General features: G+C 33.3%; 3 protein-coding genes across 3 annotated transcripts; all 3 read left to right on the top strand.

Moving 5' to 3' along the window:
• The first annotated feature begins 3055 nt into the window (after positions 1 to 3055).
• Positions 3056 to 4670, top strand: LOC130625871 (dermonecrotic toxin LarSicTox-betaID1-like). Its single transcript, XM_057440985.1, has 2 exons — positions 3056 to 3495; positions 4446 to 4670. The coding sequence occupies exons 1-2, from the start codon at positions 3327 to 3329 to the stop codon at positions 4619 to 4621; spliced, it is 345 nt and encodes a 114-aa protein (XP_057296968.1). The 5' UTR covers positions 3056 to 3326; the 3' UTR covers positions 4622 to 4670.
• A 422-nt stretch (positions 4671 to 5092) lies between these two features.
• On the top strand, positions 5093 to 8153 carry LOC130625870 (uncharacterized). Its single transcript, XM_057440984.1, has 4 exons — positions 5093 to 5244; positions 5352 to 5437; positions 6031 to 6325; positions 7605 to 8153. The coding sequence occupies exons 2-4, from the start codon at positions 5366 to 5368 to the stop codon at positions 8015 to 8017; spliced, it is 780 nt and encodes a 259-aa protein (XP_057296967.1). The 5' UTR covers positions 5093 to 5244; positions 5352 to 5365; the 3' UTR covers positions 8018 to 8153.
• Positions 8154 to 10681: 2528 nt separating this feature from the next.
• Positions 10682 to 16453, top strand: LOC130625869 (dermonecrotic toxin StSicTox-betaIB1i-like). The gene is made up of 6 exons (XM_057440983.1): positions 10682 to 12218; positions 13249 to 13420; positions 14073 to 14182; positions 14364 to 14449; positions 14651 to 14945; positions 15908 to 16453. Exons 1-6 carry the CDS (start codon positions 12164 to 12166, stop codon positions 16318 to 16320), a joined length of 1131 nt encoding a protein of 376 aa, XP_057296966.1. The 5' UTR covers positions 10682 to 12163; the 3' UTR covers positions 16321 to 16453.
• Positions 16454 to 16457: the final 4 nt, after the last annotated feature.

Genomic DNA, 16457 nt, shown 5'->3' with positions numbered 1-16457 from the left:
CTTAATTTTATTTATAAAAATATGATAAAAAAATCTTGAGAATTCTCATCAAAGTGGGACCCAGTTTTGAAAAAACATAAAAACCTTTTTTTTTTTTCACTTCTCAATTTCGGCATAACCTACAAAATTGTTAAACACTTCAAATTTAACGATACAATATATACTGCCTGTATCCGTTTCATTGAAAGTATACCCCTAAATAGTTTTGCAAAAATCACATTACTTCCTTATACAAAACACAAAAATCTCAAAATTCATAATGGCATGAACACAACACTGCACCTATTTTCGTACGTTTTTAAATCTTTTTAATTCCTCCATTAAATTAAAGATAAAATTAAAGATTAAATTAGCCTAGGTTAATTGTTTTGGTTTTTACTGTTGCATTACTTGTCCAAAAATAATTAATTTTTTCTCCTACCAAAGTGTTTTACATTTATACCAGAGAACTCAATAGGTCAATTTTGATGTACATACGTGTCATTACTAAGATAGAAATTAGTTCAGTTAAGAAATTTGTTCAAAGTATTCAAAAATGTTACCTGCTTTCCTTTTTTTTTTTTAAAAAAAAATAACAATGGGTCGTTTCCTTTGTAAGCTACCATTTATGTTGCAGGCCTCTATGTTTTTCTGAGTGAATGTCAACATCAATTTTACTTGAAATATAATTGGAGTTAGGACACCAGAGAATTTTAAGCACTATGACAAGGACTCTACTGCTTGTTTTCTAAGCAGCGATTTTCTAGTTCTTTAATTCTTTTGCACAGCATATTTGTGGCGTTACTTATAGCTGATAGCTCACCTTAAATTTCTTAAAGCTTCCGTTCCAAGTTGTACGTTCTTAACGCAAGCTCAGCATTATCCTATTTCGGGGCACTTGGAAAGAAAGGAGGGGGATAATTAAGTAAGAAAGTGTAGAGACTTGATAGTTCCTGGGGAAAAGCCCAGAGGCAGACCGAAAAAGACTTGGCAGGAGGTTATAAGGACAGACTTGATACAAAGGAAGTTGAGTTTAGATCCAACACAGTCTAGATCAAATTGGAAGAGGGTCATTAATATACCCTGTTCAACCCATGCTAGCATAGAAAACGGACGTTAAGCCGAGAATGATGATGATGATGATGCTTGTTTATCAAACGGCGTTGGCTGATCTTTTTCTTAATTATGCGATATATTGTAGATAAATTATTTCAAATATATTACGAGTTTCATACCGCGCAAGTTTGGGCCTGACCGAAGTGGCTTATAGGGACAAATTTCCAGAACTCTCGCAAAGTGTAAACATTTAGCTGGCGTTTGTACACAAGTATTGTTTTTGCAATAATGGAAAAGAAAGATTGTGTACAATGGCTTATGGAACGTGGCCTGTCCACAGGAGGTACAATAAAAGAGCTTAATATGCGTGTTAAGCGATTCAAATTATACCCCACTGGCGGAACAATTGAGAGTCAAACGAGAAAGACATTTTAGTTTTGGTACAACATTAGATATCAATCTTATCCTTCTCATATCAGCTCCCTGCGTCCTAAAGATTAATTCTATCCAATAGTTACAGCATCCATGTTTAAGATTACTGTATGTTAAAGTTCGCTACACTGCATACGGTAATCAACAACGCTGTGTTGAAAAAAAAAACACATCCGAGCTTTACGAAGTTTAGCTGGGGAAACGATGAAGAATAATCTCCAGGCTTATTTTCAATAGGCAGGAGATTATTATTATTAGTAAGTTTTTGGGGGCCAAATGTTTTATCCAACCTAAACTAGTGGGCTTAAAATAATAAAACTATGTCGGTAAATAGAGGGATACGCTTTTTTTGACAAAAGGAAAATTACATTGTGGGTGCTATAACCATGTTAACAGACTGTTTGTATCCGTTTGTGATTGCCATTGACTTGGCTTTATTGTTTATTATTTCATTTCCGTCTTCAGAATGAGCAATTCCTTAAGACGAATACAATGCATTCTTGGTTTTATTTAAATGGTTATGCAATGAGATGCAGGCCAAAACACACTTCTCAACATCTATAAGACCTAAAAATATTCTTCGGCGGGTTGGTAAAATGCTGAATAAGTTTTTCATAACATGACTGACCCTTTACAGTCGATAAATTTAAATGCGCTGTTCTGCAGATAGTCGCCCAGAGTATAGTTGCATAAGTCAGGTTTTTAGCGACAAAATTACGTCTTCAACTAAAAGGGATTAGATCAAAGAAACATCCATCTATGGTATTGGGACCTGGTACATTCGGTATTTTTTTTAAAAAACATTTTCCCAATGATACTGTTGACAAGCACCACGGTGTAATTGTTACTATCGCATCGTCCTATGTCAAATAATGTAAAATTGTAACAGGCATCACAAAATGCCAACTGTACGAAACTGATTAGCACAGCCACAAAGTCTAGAGGATTACTTTAGTTAAGACTCCATTTTTTTGATTGCTTTGCAAACGAGTTCGTCATAGTCATTGTTATTAGTCAACAGGAACATTTCTTCGGATTTATACATTAAAATTGAGATAACTTCAGACTGGTTACATAAAACCTCTATTATCGATAATTACCTGCTTCTCAAACTCTCTGAACCTTGCAAAAACAAACAAACACATCCTTATCTTTCACTGTAAACAAATCTTTTATTTGTTTGCATCTTGTTTTATTGGTATTCTGTATTAAATTATTCAACTAAAGCAATGTTTAAGCAATCTTTATTTACCTGGTAGTATATTCAAAGAAAACAAACACAGAAGCGGTAGTAGTTAAGTTTTAGATCATAAGAAACTAAAATTCCCTTAAATGGTGCGGGTTGATGTCTAGCTAATGGAATTGAGGCTGGTCTCTTACTTGTTACAATATGTAACAGTTTTTATCTATTTCATCAACAAACATACATCAAATTCACAGTAGCCGTTCTGTATTAATTTATTCAACTGCTACAAATTGTTCAACCGTTTCCATAAACAAAGTAAACCAAAAATAAAAAAAATAAAATAATATATAAAAAAATAAAATAATAATTCAGGACGGAAAAATATTTTAAGTAGCGAAAGATTCATTTTTAAAAAGTACGGATGAGCTCGTTATTTCGTTGCGAGCAAATTTTCAAAATAACACGAAAGTTCAATTTAATTGACTAGGGCGTAATTGACGTAAAGGTATTTTACTGCAACTAAATCGTATAAATATATTGTGCGGATTTCTTTATCGTTCATCAACAAACATGCATCAAATTCACAGTAGCCGTTCTGTATTAATTTATTCAACTGCGACAAATTGTTCAAACGTTTTCATAAACAAAGTAAACCAGGTAAAATGATTAAATAATGAATGTACATTCTCTAAAATGTCTATGTTCTTTATTAATAACGGCTGTACTGCTAGACAATTCTCTTGTTTGTGTCAATGTTTTGATGCTTTATCTTTTAAGGTTAAGGAGAATGAATTTATACATTATTTTACTGGTTTGCTGGCTTGGCATAGCAACTACAATGGGTATATACAATTTTTCTACTTGCCTTTCATTAATTGTATATATAGGTGACAGCTTGTTAGATCTTTCACTAAACTTTTTTAGGGACTTCTTGTGTTTTGTTTATTGATTTCAGAATTTTTGAGGGAAAAAGACTTCATCGCTGAATTTTCAAGATATGAAGTTATAATTCGTTAGAATTCCTTTGTCGTAACACTAACTTCAAAAACATGACTTCACAATCTAGCATTAATGTACTCAAATGATTAAATCATAAGAATGACTCCTTTCGTTGAAACAATTAGCTATTCTTTTGTTAAACTAAAAATTGCTCGTGAACTTTTCTTTGATTTCTAAATACCTAGCATTGTAAATTCTTCTTTATATCAGACGTTTTTGTTGGCTTATATCGATCACATGACCGGCCGCTATTTTTTTGTCCTGGCGAAATACAGAAGTAATAACTTTAAGAGGGAATCAGATTTTATTCTTCTAAGTGAATGAGCATCCCATTATGTCAATGTTTTATTTTCGTGGTGAAGACTATGAGCCTGACACCTTAACCTCCATACATCGCTGACTATAGAGATAAGCAAATATAAAAAAAGCCGATGTGAATATATTGACTCATTCCAAATTTTCAGTAATCAAGAAATGTTTCAGTTGGCTGCAGAAAAGAATTCACGTGTGTGGATTTAGAAATCAGCTCATGGCTTTGGCCATAAGTTCTAACTAAACTGGCAACGGTCAATATGACAAGAATTTTGGTCTTGCTGAATTTAAGTAATCTTCTTTTCATCTTTTGATCACGTGATACGCGTCCACTTTTTATTGCTGATAAAATACACAAAGTTTAAAAACAAAAATATTACTAAGCAAAATAAATGTATTTAGAGATCCAAAAATTTTAATCAGCTCCTTGCAATCGTTGTACACTTCCCATACTGATCTTTTCTATTTTATGCTGTTTCAGGATCAGAGGGATTCTACAATATCGCTCATATGACCAACAACAAAGAATCTGTTATATGGGCAGTCGAAAAAGGAGCCAACTCAGTGGAGATTGATTTAAAGTTTGATGAGGAAGGTGTTCCGTTAAAATTTCATCACGGTTTCCCATGTGATTGTTCGTGCATGTGTCCAATGTAAATATACATAACAATACTATTACTTCTGTTTACCTGTTAGTGTGATAAATCCATAACCTCATTATACTTATTAAATTTTATATACGTTGTTTGTGTCTATCTGTTTATTTTATCTGTCTACTTATTTATCCTTAGCAAACCAGGTGTGAAATGTTATGTTTTGTCGACTTCACCTTGATCATAAAACAGCTAATGATTATTATTATCAAAAATATTTTTTAATTGGCATAAAAGGACCTAATATACTTACAACTGCCCATTAAACGAAATCTCCCAGTTTGTTAATTTTAGTGTCTTATAGTTTAGTGTCTTATTTGATATTTACTGACGTATAAAAGTATCTTCGCAAAAACAAGTTTAACAGTTGTCTATTGGCTACTTTTTCTGATTTTACTGTATTTTAAGAATTCAAAAACCGCAACCAATGAAGAGTTTCTTCATTATCAATAACCATGCGGCCCATTTAATCATTCATAAAAGAAGTCGTAACATATTTTTTCACATTTCTTTACAGAGGAAGATGTGATAAAATATTTCCAAACAGCGTCTGTGTGCAACTTAAAAAGACTGCAAGTGATCCATGTGATGCAAGCAGTAAACCTAAGGAATTGCTTAATCTTTTAGGTAAGTAAAATTTCTAATCATGTAGGATGTTGGATGTTCTTTATTGGATAATTATAAGCCGGTGTGTGTGATATATTTTATTATTTTTTTCCGTCACTTTTTTCTAGCTCAACAAGAAAGCATGGCAATGGTCTTGATAGATAGCAAGATAGATTCTATGGACGAAGCGACGCAACAAGAAGCGGCTAAAAAGGTGACGCCTCGAATATTTTAAGGGCAGAAATGTTGGCGATTTTGACCCTTTTTCGCGAAAATTTCTGCTCGGTAAGAAATTTAACCTGAAATTCACGAAAGTTATTTTCCTGAAAAATTTTTTTCAATTTTTTCCAAGTTTAAAAAGCCGAAAACTCTTAAATAACGAGGGTTCCGAGGACAAGGATAAAAGAAACACAACGAAAAAAAATCAGCCCGAAAAATGGCTCTAAAACTCTAACTTTAAAAATGGCTTTGTATTAAAATTCAATGTCATTCGCGAAAGCTTTTGTTCCCAAAAATAAAGATTTTGGAAAATTCGCGAAAGTTTTTTCTGTAAAATTTCTTCCAGAAGTCGAATTAACTTCGCGAAATTTCGCAATTTTTATCCTCGCGAAAATTTCCGCCCGCGAAAATTTTTGCCCTCAAAATATTTTCCTAACGTAGAAGAATTCTGCAATTTATTTACCACCAAGGAAAGAAAACTTCACAAAAAAACCAGGAAAATTTGAACTCAATTTGTTAGTGCTGCTAATATTATAGTCGATGGTGTTTCCATTTAAGATTTATAACTTTTTTAACTTTTTTCACTAGGTGGTAGCTCTTGTCGAAAAAGAATTGTTTGGAGAAGGATTTCAAGGTGAAGTGATTTTTGGAGCTGGTAAATTTACATCCCTTCCATACATCACAGCAATTTCAAAAGAGAATTCCGACAATAAGGACAAGATCCATTTCACAATTGATCAAGAAGATATGGCACAGACAAAATCAAAGCTTGATGTCTTGGAAAACAAAAATATTGTTTATAACGTTGGAGAAAGTACCTGTTCACCAAGGAATGTAGCAAACAAGAAGTTGTCGCATTTAGCAGCATTAAACAAAGTGAAAGGTAAGCCTGTCAAATTATCCTTATACATTGAATCACAATAGTTATTCTATCTTTCTTTACATGCTCATTACAAAACATGGCTTAATACACATTCCGTTAATTGTTTTAAAGGAAAGAAGGGGATGGGGAGGGAATGGGTCTGCAACTGGACATTCCTTATTTGGAGATTATACCATCCACTCAAAGATAAGGGCTAATCCTTAATAAAAAGTGTAAAAGCAAGAAATTTTGTTAAAATGAGCAGTTATGGGTTATGTGTAACATACGAAACAACTAGTTGTAAATGTATCAGTTTTTTTATAAAGGTAAGAACTGTCACAAAACATTATTTTATTTAGAAATAATAGTATTGAATTCAACTTGGTTAACCAATAATTTTACCTATCGCTGATAGTAAAAATATCTAAAACGTTTTAAATCTAGAAAACTTTATAAAATTAGTTCTTTGTCGCACATAAAATGTCGCAGAAATTATTGTTTAGAACGTCCAGTCTCAAATAAACGCCCCTTCTCGACAGAAGAAATACATTAAAATTCATTCCAACTACTAACTCTATCAACCATGTCCCTGTTCATATGATTTTCATACATGCCCTAAAAAACAAAATTCAAGGGCACCTTCCGTGTGTGTTCCTTGTTTTATTTGCTTATTGTGCATGATAGGTGATAGCGTCGAGTGATTTGATCGGTCTATTTGTATACGACATAATAAATACAGCTAAATGCTCACTCGTAAACAATATTTTGGATTTGAGAAGTGGTCTGGGTACATAGTACCTATCACAACCTATAAAGGGATGTATATTAGATTATAAATTGTAGTGTTTAATTTAAATCTTATAATAAGATTTTAAATGTAAAGAGCACAAAATTGTGCCTATTATGGAGTATCCAACCTCATCCCCAGCTTTTTTTGCCTTTGACATCAGGCGGGCGGCGAAATTACTAATTGTTTAAGCCGTCGCGCTAGCGGGTTTAGTAAAGGCTTGGAACGAGGATGATGGAGGATCGTATGAAGGACAATTTTAATTTTTCTCTGCCTTATTATGGTTGGAAAGTTGTTGTTTTTTGACTTATTATGACTTGAAATTTATTTTCTCTGCTTTACTATTGTCTTGGCTTCTTTTTTTCCGCTTGTTTACCACAACTGGGAAGTTACTGTATTCAAGTTTTTTTTGACTGGAGGTTCCCTTTTTTGAGAAACCAAAAAAGTGAACTATTCCGGTACCTTTCTTGCCTCAATAACAACGAACTTTAAAAAACTATTTTTTTGTTTTAGGTGTCTGGGGGATGACATACACTTGGAGCGTGGACAAACACTCTACTCTTGATTGGTACACAAATTATTTCACAGGCATAATTACAAATTACCCTGGCATACTGGCAGATATCGTAAAAAACAAAAAAATAAGACTGGCTGCACCATCTGATATTATTCCACCCGCATTATCAAGTGAGACAGTGACATCTAACAGCAACTACGAATCATGTGATTGTGATTACGCTTCCAGTGGTTGCAAGATCGTGAAAAAAGCACCAAAAGGAATGGCGTGCCAATGTGACAATTACATTTTTCGTGCGTGTCAGGGATGGGTTGTAATGTGCAGTGATAGGAACACAGACACGTGCAAAAATCCAAACAAATCGAAACAATCATGCTTAGAAGGAAGAGGAGATTGTGAAGGATATTAGAACTATCGCTATCGTGAACAGAGATGTATTTTTGTTAGAATAAAGATTGCTTCGACTTAAATATATATATATTTTTTGACTTTGTGTCCTCTCCTCTATAAAAAGATTGAAATACAGTACAAATTAGAAAAATTTGTCACATTAAATTTAAAATTAGAACAGCCATCGCATTTGAGATACAAGTTGGCGAGACATTAAAACGGTAACGTTAGTGAATACTTTTTTGTGCGTATAGTTGCTTGCAGGAAATTTTAGAAAAATTTGTTTTTAATAGGGAAAAATAATGCAAAAAAAACCAAGCAGTCTATTCATAGAGGTCTTTTATAAATACCAGTTTTTAACTTCACCCTTAAATGATGAATTATTAGCCTGAAATTTTAGGATTTAAGAATCTGTTAAATTTTGTTCCGTAGCTTAAAGATTATTAGTCTTTCTGTAATTGATACTCATTTCTTGAAGTAATACCATTATTCCGATGGGGAATTTTTATATTTTGAGATTTTTAGATTGTTAAAGAATGGTTAGACAAAGTGATTGATTAAAATACTTCTTTATTCAAATGTTTGAATGAGTTGAGCAATGCAAAATTTGCATATATATTGGCCATAAGATATATGGAATGCAAGTTTAATTCACGCAGTTTCTGGAAGTCCTCAAACTGGAAGTTCACTAAATAAGTAAAAGAGTGCGTTGAATAGAATAAATTCAAATTTACATATGACATTTTACAAAGAAATGCGTTTCAAACCTTAACACAAGAAAGCATACAGACTCATCTCATAAATCAACAAAAACACGAACATTATAATGTACCAATGACAGAAATATTTGTTTAGAAATATGAATAGACCTCATCAGATTAATTATAATAAATACAACTTTTTTTTCTTGTCCTAACCATTTTTTTACTTGTCCTAAGAACTTCTGTTTATTTCATGCATTCTTGTATTGGTAAAAAATCAGAGATTTTTGACGTTTAAGATACCCATATAATGCTTTTTATTACTAAGGAGGTAACACCATACCACACACCTTCAACGAAATCTTAAATGCAACACGTGCAAAGAATAAACTTTTAACCATGGATAATTCCTATTTTGGAAAATTGCACGTGTTGCGAAAGTTTCTGCTCCTAAAGTATTAGTGGAAGACAAGAGCCTAGCTAACAGCAATCATATATCTATCAAAAACAAAACGCAAACTTAAATGGAAGCTATGTAAGCGACCAAAAACCGTAACCAGCTGATAATTTTAACCAATACAGTAAAAAAGTTAGTCCAAATAAATTCATCTGCAAAGCAACTGGTCAAACTAGCTGGTTAAAATACGCCTCGAAATATATCAGAGCTGGTGAAACATTATTTCAAATGTTTTGTTAAACAACGACAGCAACAAAAATTTTAATCGGAGATCTGAAACTTTATTTCAAATACTGCCAGTCGTTACCACTTTGGTATTCATTCAAATATTTAATATCTTATCAACTGCTAACAAAAGTAACATTGTTAAATGGGCACACAGCTCCAAATCAGCAGAATATTTGAGCCTAATTTTTCTGACAATTGCCTAATTAAGGTACGCACAAAAATAATCATTGATTCGAAGTGGAAATCGCACGCCCTGATGATAAGCCATTTGTATGAAAAGTCACAAAATTTTACCAGAGCCGACATTATTAAACAACAATTTTTTAATACATCTCAATTTAAACAGGTAAAAAAATCCTACATTATTTTTTTCCGCTGTAACACCAAACTCCACCTTCTGTGTATGTATGATATGTGTTTGCAGGTCAAATACTGATTTGTCTTGATTACCTTTAGATCGTCACAAAGCCCTCTATCTTTTCCGAGAGAAAACACTCCTGTCTGACATAGTAAAGTTGTGGCCCATCTGAAGATCTTGGATTTCAAGGAAAATTTTACCTTAACCATGGAGAACTTCCTTAACTAATTTGTCGGACGTGATTTTACGTTATAGCTACAGCTAGGCAATTTAGCAAATTAGTTATTTATTTACTTGTTATTTATAGCAACATACATTACTTAATAGCCAGTTAGCTAGCTATACTAGTTAAAAATGCAAAATATATATTTATCACTTATTTCTTACCAAGCTAGCTAGTTGTTGTCACAAGATATGCATCAGTAACATTTTTTAGCTAACTATAGCTTATACAGAAAATAATAATAAGAGCGTATTCTCACATCACCTCACCTCACACGTGTTAAGTCTTGTTGTCTGGTCTTTTCTGTCTTCTACTTTTTTTAATCTTTTGGTGAACTTCGAATAAATATTCGCTTAGTACCAAACGATACTTCGCAAAACAATGCAAATATAAAAAATTCAGCAAAACGAGTCCAGGGGCAGTAAAGTCTATGCGACGTCCCCTTATTACCACACCAGAGTTTGCTTCTTGTTATAAATTTACATTAGAGAAATGAAATAGTGTAACTATTTTTAAGGCATCTTGAGATCTTTAAAAATATAAAAATATGCTATTTACTGCTACAATTTGGAAAGGCTGAGAAACGTTGGGCGAGCATTATAGTATTGACCAGACATTAAAAAATATGTCATAAAGTCAGGTACAAGCTAGGAGGTATTGCATTGTTGCATAAACATATCAGTTCTTCCGCGCGCGCGTCTGGACAAACACTCTTCTGGCTTTCCCTGGGTATAGTTATATATGTATAAATAGGCTGTCTTTTTTTGACGATCGTTAATTGTTGCCGTTACAACTGGGTTGTTGTTTTGAAAATGTGTACTGCGAATGGTAAAATTAGTAAAGAAAGAAGCTCTATGTTAGAGGCTTATGATAAAGTTTGCTTAAATTGAAAGTTTTTAAGTTTGAATTTAAAGGTACCTATACAGCTTACAGTTTTACGGATATTTGGCGGTGGTGTTAACGTCGTTTAGTAAGGGTTTATTTGTAATTGATTTTGTTGATTCGTTATTTGTTGTATTTGTGTTTGTATAGGTGTTGGCGTTTGCCACAGTGTTCGATTGCCGTTTATATTCATGTGTTTCTATGTGCTACGTTGTTAAGTAGTATTGTGTTCGTAATTCCGTGTCTGCAATCCTTCGTAGTTTCGTTTGTGTGAAGTCATGCTAGTAGTCACCGTTCGTAATTATGATTCTCCCCTGGTCGTTGGTTGCTTAGTGTCCTATGTGCGTTTTCCGCGGGAGGTATTCTGGGCGGGTATGTATTTTAGCCTCAGGCTGTGATGTTACGTAAAGTACTTGTTAGCGTTGGTATACGTATTGTTTGTAAAGTGAATATTTGTCGTGTAGTTTGTTTAGTTTTGTGTAGTTATTTACCTTGCTTGTATTTATCGGAAGTTATATTGTTTACCGTATATTTATATTTATATTTATATTTACATATTATAGCGATGTTCATGTGAATCATTGTGTCCGCCCTTGCATCCGTAACACGTACAGGTTAACTGTGCCAAGCATTCTTGCAGAGGGTGTAACATATACAGTTAGAGAGCTTTGTTATAAATATACATTTATTTTCAAGGAATAGCTTTCCTGCAACAAGCTAAAACCTTTATAGAAATTATATTTTTCGGTCAAGCTAAAACAGCACTTTATAAATTCGTGAAATCGTTTTGCGAAAGTTACATTTAGTCTTGAGGATAAAAATAGTTTAAAATAATGCATCAATAATACATTAAAAACAATACATCAAATTCACAGTAAGGGTTCTGTATTAAATTATTCAACTAAAGCAATGTTTAAGCAATCTTTATTTACATGGTAGTATATTCAAAGAAAACAAACACAGAAGCGGTAGTACTTAGTTTTAGATCATAAGAAACTAAATTTCTCTTAAATGATGTGGGTTGATGGCTAGCTAATGGAATTGAGGCTGGTCTATTATTTGTTAGAATATAAAACAGTTTTTATCTATTTCATCAACAAACATACATCAAATTCACAGTAGCCGTTCTGTATTAATTTATTCAACTGCGACAAATTGTTCAACCGTTTTCATGAATTAAATATAAACTTGTTAAAATATGTAAATATAAAAAACAAATCAAATGTACATTCTTGAAAATGTTGATGTTCTTCTCATGACTGCTATATAATTATCTTGTTTGTATCAATTTTTTAAAACTTTTTAGGTTTAAGAGAATGGAATTATATACTTTATTAATTCTCTGCTGGTGTTGCACAAAAGCCACACAGGGTATATTTATTTTTTTATTTACTACCACAAATTTCGCCTTCAATCAATTGTATTTTAAGTGTCACACAGTTATTTCTTTCGTCTTTTTCATTATCCTTTTTGATATATTAAATTCAAAGTCGTTTGTTCAATCACCACTTTTGTCATCACAAACTATATAGTACAATGAACGTTTTTTATGTGAAAAACACTTCACCGCTGATTTTTGAGGATATGTTATAATTACTTCTTCGAAATGCCAACTTTAAAGACGACTAAACAATCTTTTACAAGCTGTCTACTGTTTTCCTAATCTATGTTAAGGCTTAAAATACAAAATTGAATGGCTAAAAACATTTCTAACCCTACATTCCTTATTAAAACTGTTAAAAGAAAACCTCACTCCTAGCTAAGTAGCTTGAGTGATATAACAGTGGTGATGATGTCTTGCATAAGTAGTGAAACTCCGAATTCTCAAAAAGGATCAGGATTTCTCAAAAAGATGTGCAAATACCTAGAACAACTTCTTAGGCTCCTTCGTAAGAATTCCATTTATTTTAAATGCTTGACCGGATACCATTCTTTTTATGTTAATCATTTTTTAGAATTTTTTAACACATAGGTTTTAAACAAAGTATATGCCATTGGCCCATAACATATTACGTCCTGGAACGCACTGCGGTACTGTTAATGACGAAGCCCTGGTACATATTTCATCAAATTAAACTTTCATAGATTTTGCAAAAATAAAATCATTTGATCGGATAAATTTGAGCACGTGGAGACTTTGTTTTTATTTGCAATTTTTTTCGCTTGCAAACCTAGGGAACCCTGCTCCGCAACCCTTTCTATATAAATATAACCCGGGCAGCATAGTGATTCCTAAAATGTGACTGATTTTGAAATATTTTGACTATTCTTTTGTTTAAACAGGTGTCATTTTGTCTTGGCAAATGTTTTTGCTGGCTGACAATCGACAAGCATTCAATGTAACTTGATAACATACTATGCGTCATCTGCCACTGATTTTCTTTATTCTATACTGTCGTAGGAGCAGAAGGATTCTACAATATCGCTCATATGACCAACAATAAAGATTCTGTTTTATGGGCAGTTGAAAAAGGAGCCAACTCAGTGGAGATTGATTTAAAGTTTGATGAGAACGGTGTTCCGTTAAAATTCTATCACGGTTCTCCATGTGATTGTTCGTGCATGTGTCCAGCGTGAGTTTAAAATTTACATGATAAACCACCACTTCTTCTCTGTTGAGAATGTACACACGTATGCGTGCCATGATAAACAATCACCTATACACACCATCCAAATAAACATCAGCGTTCAACACTAACATATTGCCGCACGCAGTGTAGTGGGTTCGTCTGCAGTTCCTACTTCTGCGGACCGCGGATCGAATTCTGCTCCCTGCGTGTTAGTGATGCGCAAAGTAGATCAGCATGAACCACCACTTCTGTTTATTTGTCAGTAAAAATGGGATTGTCCGTCTGTAAATTTACCATTGCAGAATTTGTGCAAAATATGACAATTAAGAATTAGTTATCTTTAATTCACTGCTGCTACTTCCTAACCTTTTTAACCAAAATAAATGTGATTTTTGAAATCCTCACCTAAAACCTGATAAAATGGAAAATCTTCAGATTCATACAACAAACTAACAACCTGTTTAAACAGAGTTATAATTTTTTGATAATTGACTTCTGCTGGACAGTTTCTTACTTTTTCCGAGTGGTAGTTTTTGTTAACGTTACCCACGAAATATTGGAATTATATTCATTGCTAGTATTGCAGCAGTTCTGCAAATCAACAATATTTCTTAAGTATGCCAAATGATGATAAATCTTTTGTTATTTATTACAGAGGAGGCTGTTATATATTATACCCAAACAGCGTCTGTGTGCAACTCGAAAAGACTTCAAAATATCCATGCGATGCAAGCAGTAAACCAAAGGAATTACTGAATCTTTTAGGTGAGTAGTATTCCTAATGATGTTCTTTATGATGATGGTGAAAATGATTGATGATAATAGTGGTGTATTCACCATTAAAAATCTTAAACCGTTGTATGTGCAAACGTAGATAACAAAAAAAAAAAAAAAACATTTTGTTATGCTGACAATTTTATTATTTTTTTCCGTCATTTTTTTCTAGCTCAGCAAGAAAGCATGGCAATGGTCTTGATAGATAGCAAAATAGGTTCTTTAAACAAAGCGATGCAACAAAAAGCAGCCAAAAAGGTGATACGTTGACCTTTTACTTTAACCTTTCATGAGTTGGCCTTCTCCTCTTACGTAGAATTGCAAAGGAAAAAGGTCTTGTCTTCCATAGTTTTGTACTTCGGCTTCATACGCAAATCACTTATCAAGAATAATCTACATTATTGAATTTATTATTGTCGTTGGCATGCGCATGTGTACATTTTAAGTATTTTGAACTAGGTTGTAGCTCTTGTCGAAAAAGAACTTTTTGAAAAAGGATTTCAAGGTGAAGTGATTTTCGGAGCTGGGAAATTTTCATCCCTTCCATACATCACAGCAATTTCGAAAGCAAATTCAAAACACAAAAACAAGATCCATTTCACAATTGATCAAGAAGATATGGCACAGACAAAATCAAAGCTTGATGTCTTGGAAAACAAAAATATTGTTTATAATGTTGGAGAAAGTGCTTGTTCACCAAGGAATGTAGCAAACAAGAAGTTGTCGCATTTAGCAGCACTAAACAAAGTGAAAGGTAAGCCTGTCAAATTATCCTTATACATTGAATTACAATGGTTATTCTAACCTACTCGAAACATATTGCAGGAACATGATTTGGTTGACTAAACCATTCTTAACTCTATTCCAAGTGGAACACCTAATTTTATCATGGTGTCTTACTAGCTAACAGGCGGTAAGGAAGAATATCGAACAAATTCTTTTTTTAAATATCCTTGTTAGCAATTCTAAAATGATATTTTAGCCTTTTTATCTTTTATGGAGCAATTTAGACTTTTAAGCTTTTTTGTGACCTAATCGTCCTCCAATGTGATAACATGTGCATCATTTAAACGGAGAGCCTTTTAGCACCTCTGTTTTCCTAAAAAGCCAGGCCTGAATATGGCTGAAATGGTATTTAGGTGACAAAAAAAACGTTTTGATGCCACGACTATGTTATTTTTTGTTCAAGACTTAGAATCTATAAATGGCCTTTGAAAAAACTTTTTGGCTAAAAGATAATTAGCTTTCCAAAATATGAGTTTCCGCTAGTGATTAAGGAAAGGAATTGAATATTTCATGTATGCTTCTGTTGGATAGCCCAGCTAATCATCTTTTAAAGACAAGGAAAGCACGTTCCATATTAACTTACTCCTCATGAGCTATGGTGCTCGTACTGTAGGACTGTTTTTTTTGCTCGATTTTCAGTAGATCCACAGAATCCGCCGTCTAAGGGTTAATGTGTCAAATTTCGTCAAAACAGAAAAAAGCACCAACATGTCGGGCAAGTTCAGTTTCAAAAACAACAAAGAGTTTATGGTACAAGAAACATTATTGTTATTTCATGTTATTTTTCACTTGTTTACTACGATTGGAAAATTACTTTTTCGGGTTTATTATGACTGTAGGTCACTATTTTTAAGAAGTCACAACAGTGAGCTACTCCGGTACCTTTTTTGCCTCAATAACAACGGACTCTAAAAAACTACTTTGTTTTAGGTGTCTGGGGGATGACATACACTTGGAGCGTGGACAGACACTCTACTCTTGATTGGTACACAAATTATTTCACAGGCATCATTACAAATTACCCTGGCACACTGGCAAATATCGTGAAAAACAAAAAAATAAAACTTGCTACACCATCTGATATTATTCCACCCGCAACATCAAGTGAGACAGTGACATCTAACAGCAACTACGAATCATGTGATTGCGATTATTTTTCTGGTGGTTGCAAAATCGTGAAAAAAGCACCGAAAGGAATGGCATGTCAATGTGATTATCACTTCTTGTGGTCATGTCAGGGATGGGTTGTATTGTGCAGTGATAGCAACAGAGACTCGTGTAAAAGTCCAGACAACTCGAAACAATCATGTTTAGAAGGAAGAGGAGGTTGTGGAGGGTATTAGAACTATCGCTATCGTGAACAGAGATGCATTTTGTAATAAAGACTGTTTTAAATTGTCTTTTCACTGTTGTTTATGTCCTTATCCTCCTTGGGAATATTGTGTAAAATAGAATCGTTTGTCGCACTGAAATAAAGACA

Source organism: Hydractinia symbiolongicarpus, chromosome 14 (assembly GCF_029227915.1).
Source record: "Hydractinia symbiolongicarpus strain clone_291-10 chromosome 14, HSymV2.1, whole genome shotgun sequence".
Classification (NCBI taxonomy): domain Eukaryota; kingdom Metazoa; phylum Cnidaria; class Hydrozoa; order Anthoathecata; family Hydractiniidae; genus Hydractinia; species Hydractinia symbiolongicarpus.
Note: the sequence above shows the minus strand (reverse complement) of the source record. Positions and strands in the feature narration are given on the sequence as shown.

Coding starts and splice junctions, on each gene's coding strand:
- LOC130625869 (XM_057440983.1), top strand. CDS start 12,164: ATGGAATTATATACTTTATTAATTCTCTGCTGGTGTTGCACAAAAGCC. Junction 12,219..13,248: donor TTGCACAAAAGCCACACAGG/GTATATTTATTT, acceptor ATACTGTCGTAG/GAGCAGAAGGATTCTACAAT. Junction 13,421..14,072: donor TGTTCGTGCATGTGTCCAGC/GTGAGTTTAAAA, acceptor TATTTATTACAG/AGGAGGCTGTTATATATTAT.
- LOC130625870 (XM_057440984.1), top strand. CDS start 5,366: ATGGCAATGGTCTTGATAGATAGCAAGATAGATTCTATGGACGAAGCG. Junction 5,438..6,030: donor AACAAGAAGCGGCTAAAAAG/GTGACGCCTCGA, acceptor TTTTTTCACTAG/GTGGTAGCTCTTGTCGAAAA. Junction 6,326..7,604: donor AGCATTAAACAAAGTGAAAG/GTAAGCCTGTCA, acceptor TTTTTGTTTTAG/GTGTCTGGGGGATGACATAC.
- LOC130625871 (XM_057440985.1), top strand. CDS start 3,327: ATGAATGTACATTCTCTAAAATGTCTATGTTCTTTATTAATAACGGCT. Junction 3,496..4,445: donor TGGCATAGCAACTACAATGG/GTATATACAATT, acceptor ATGCTGTTTCAG/GATCAGAGGGATTCTACAAT.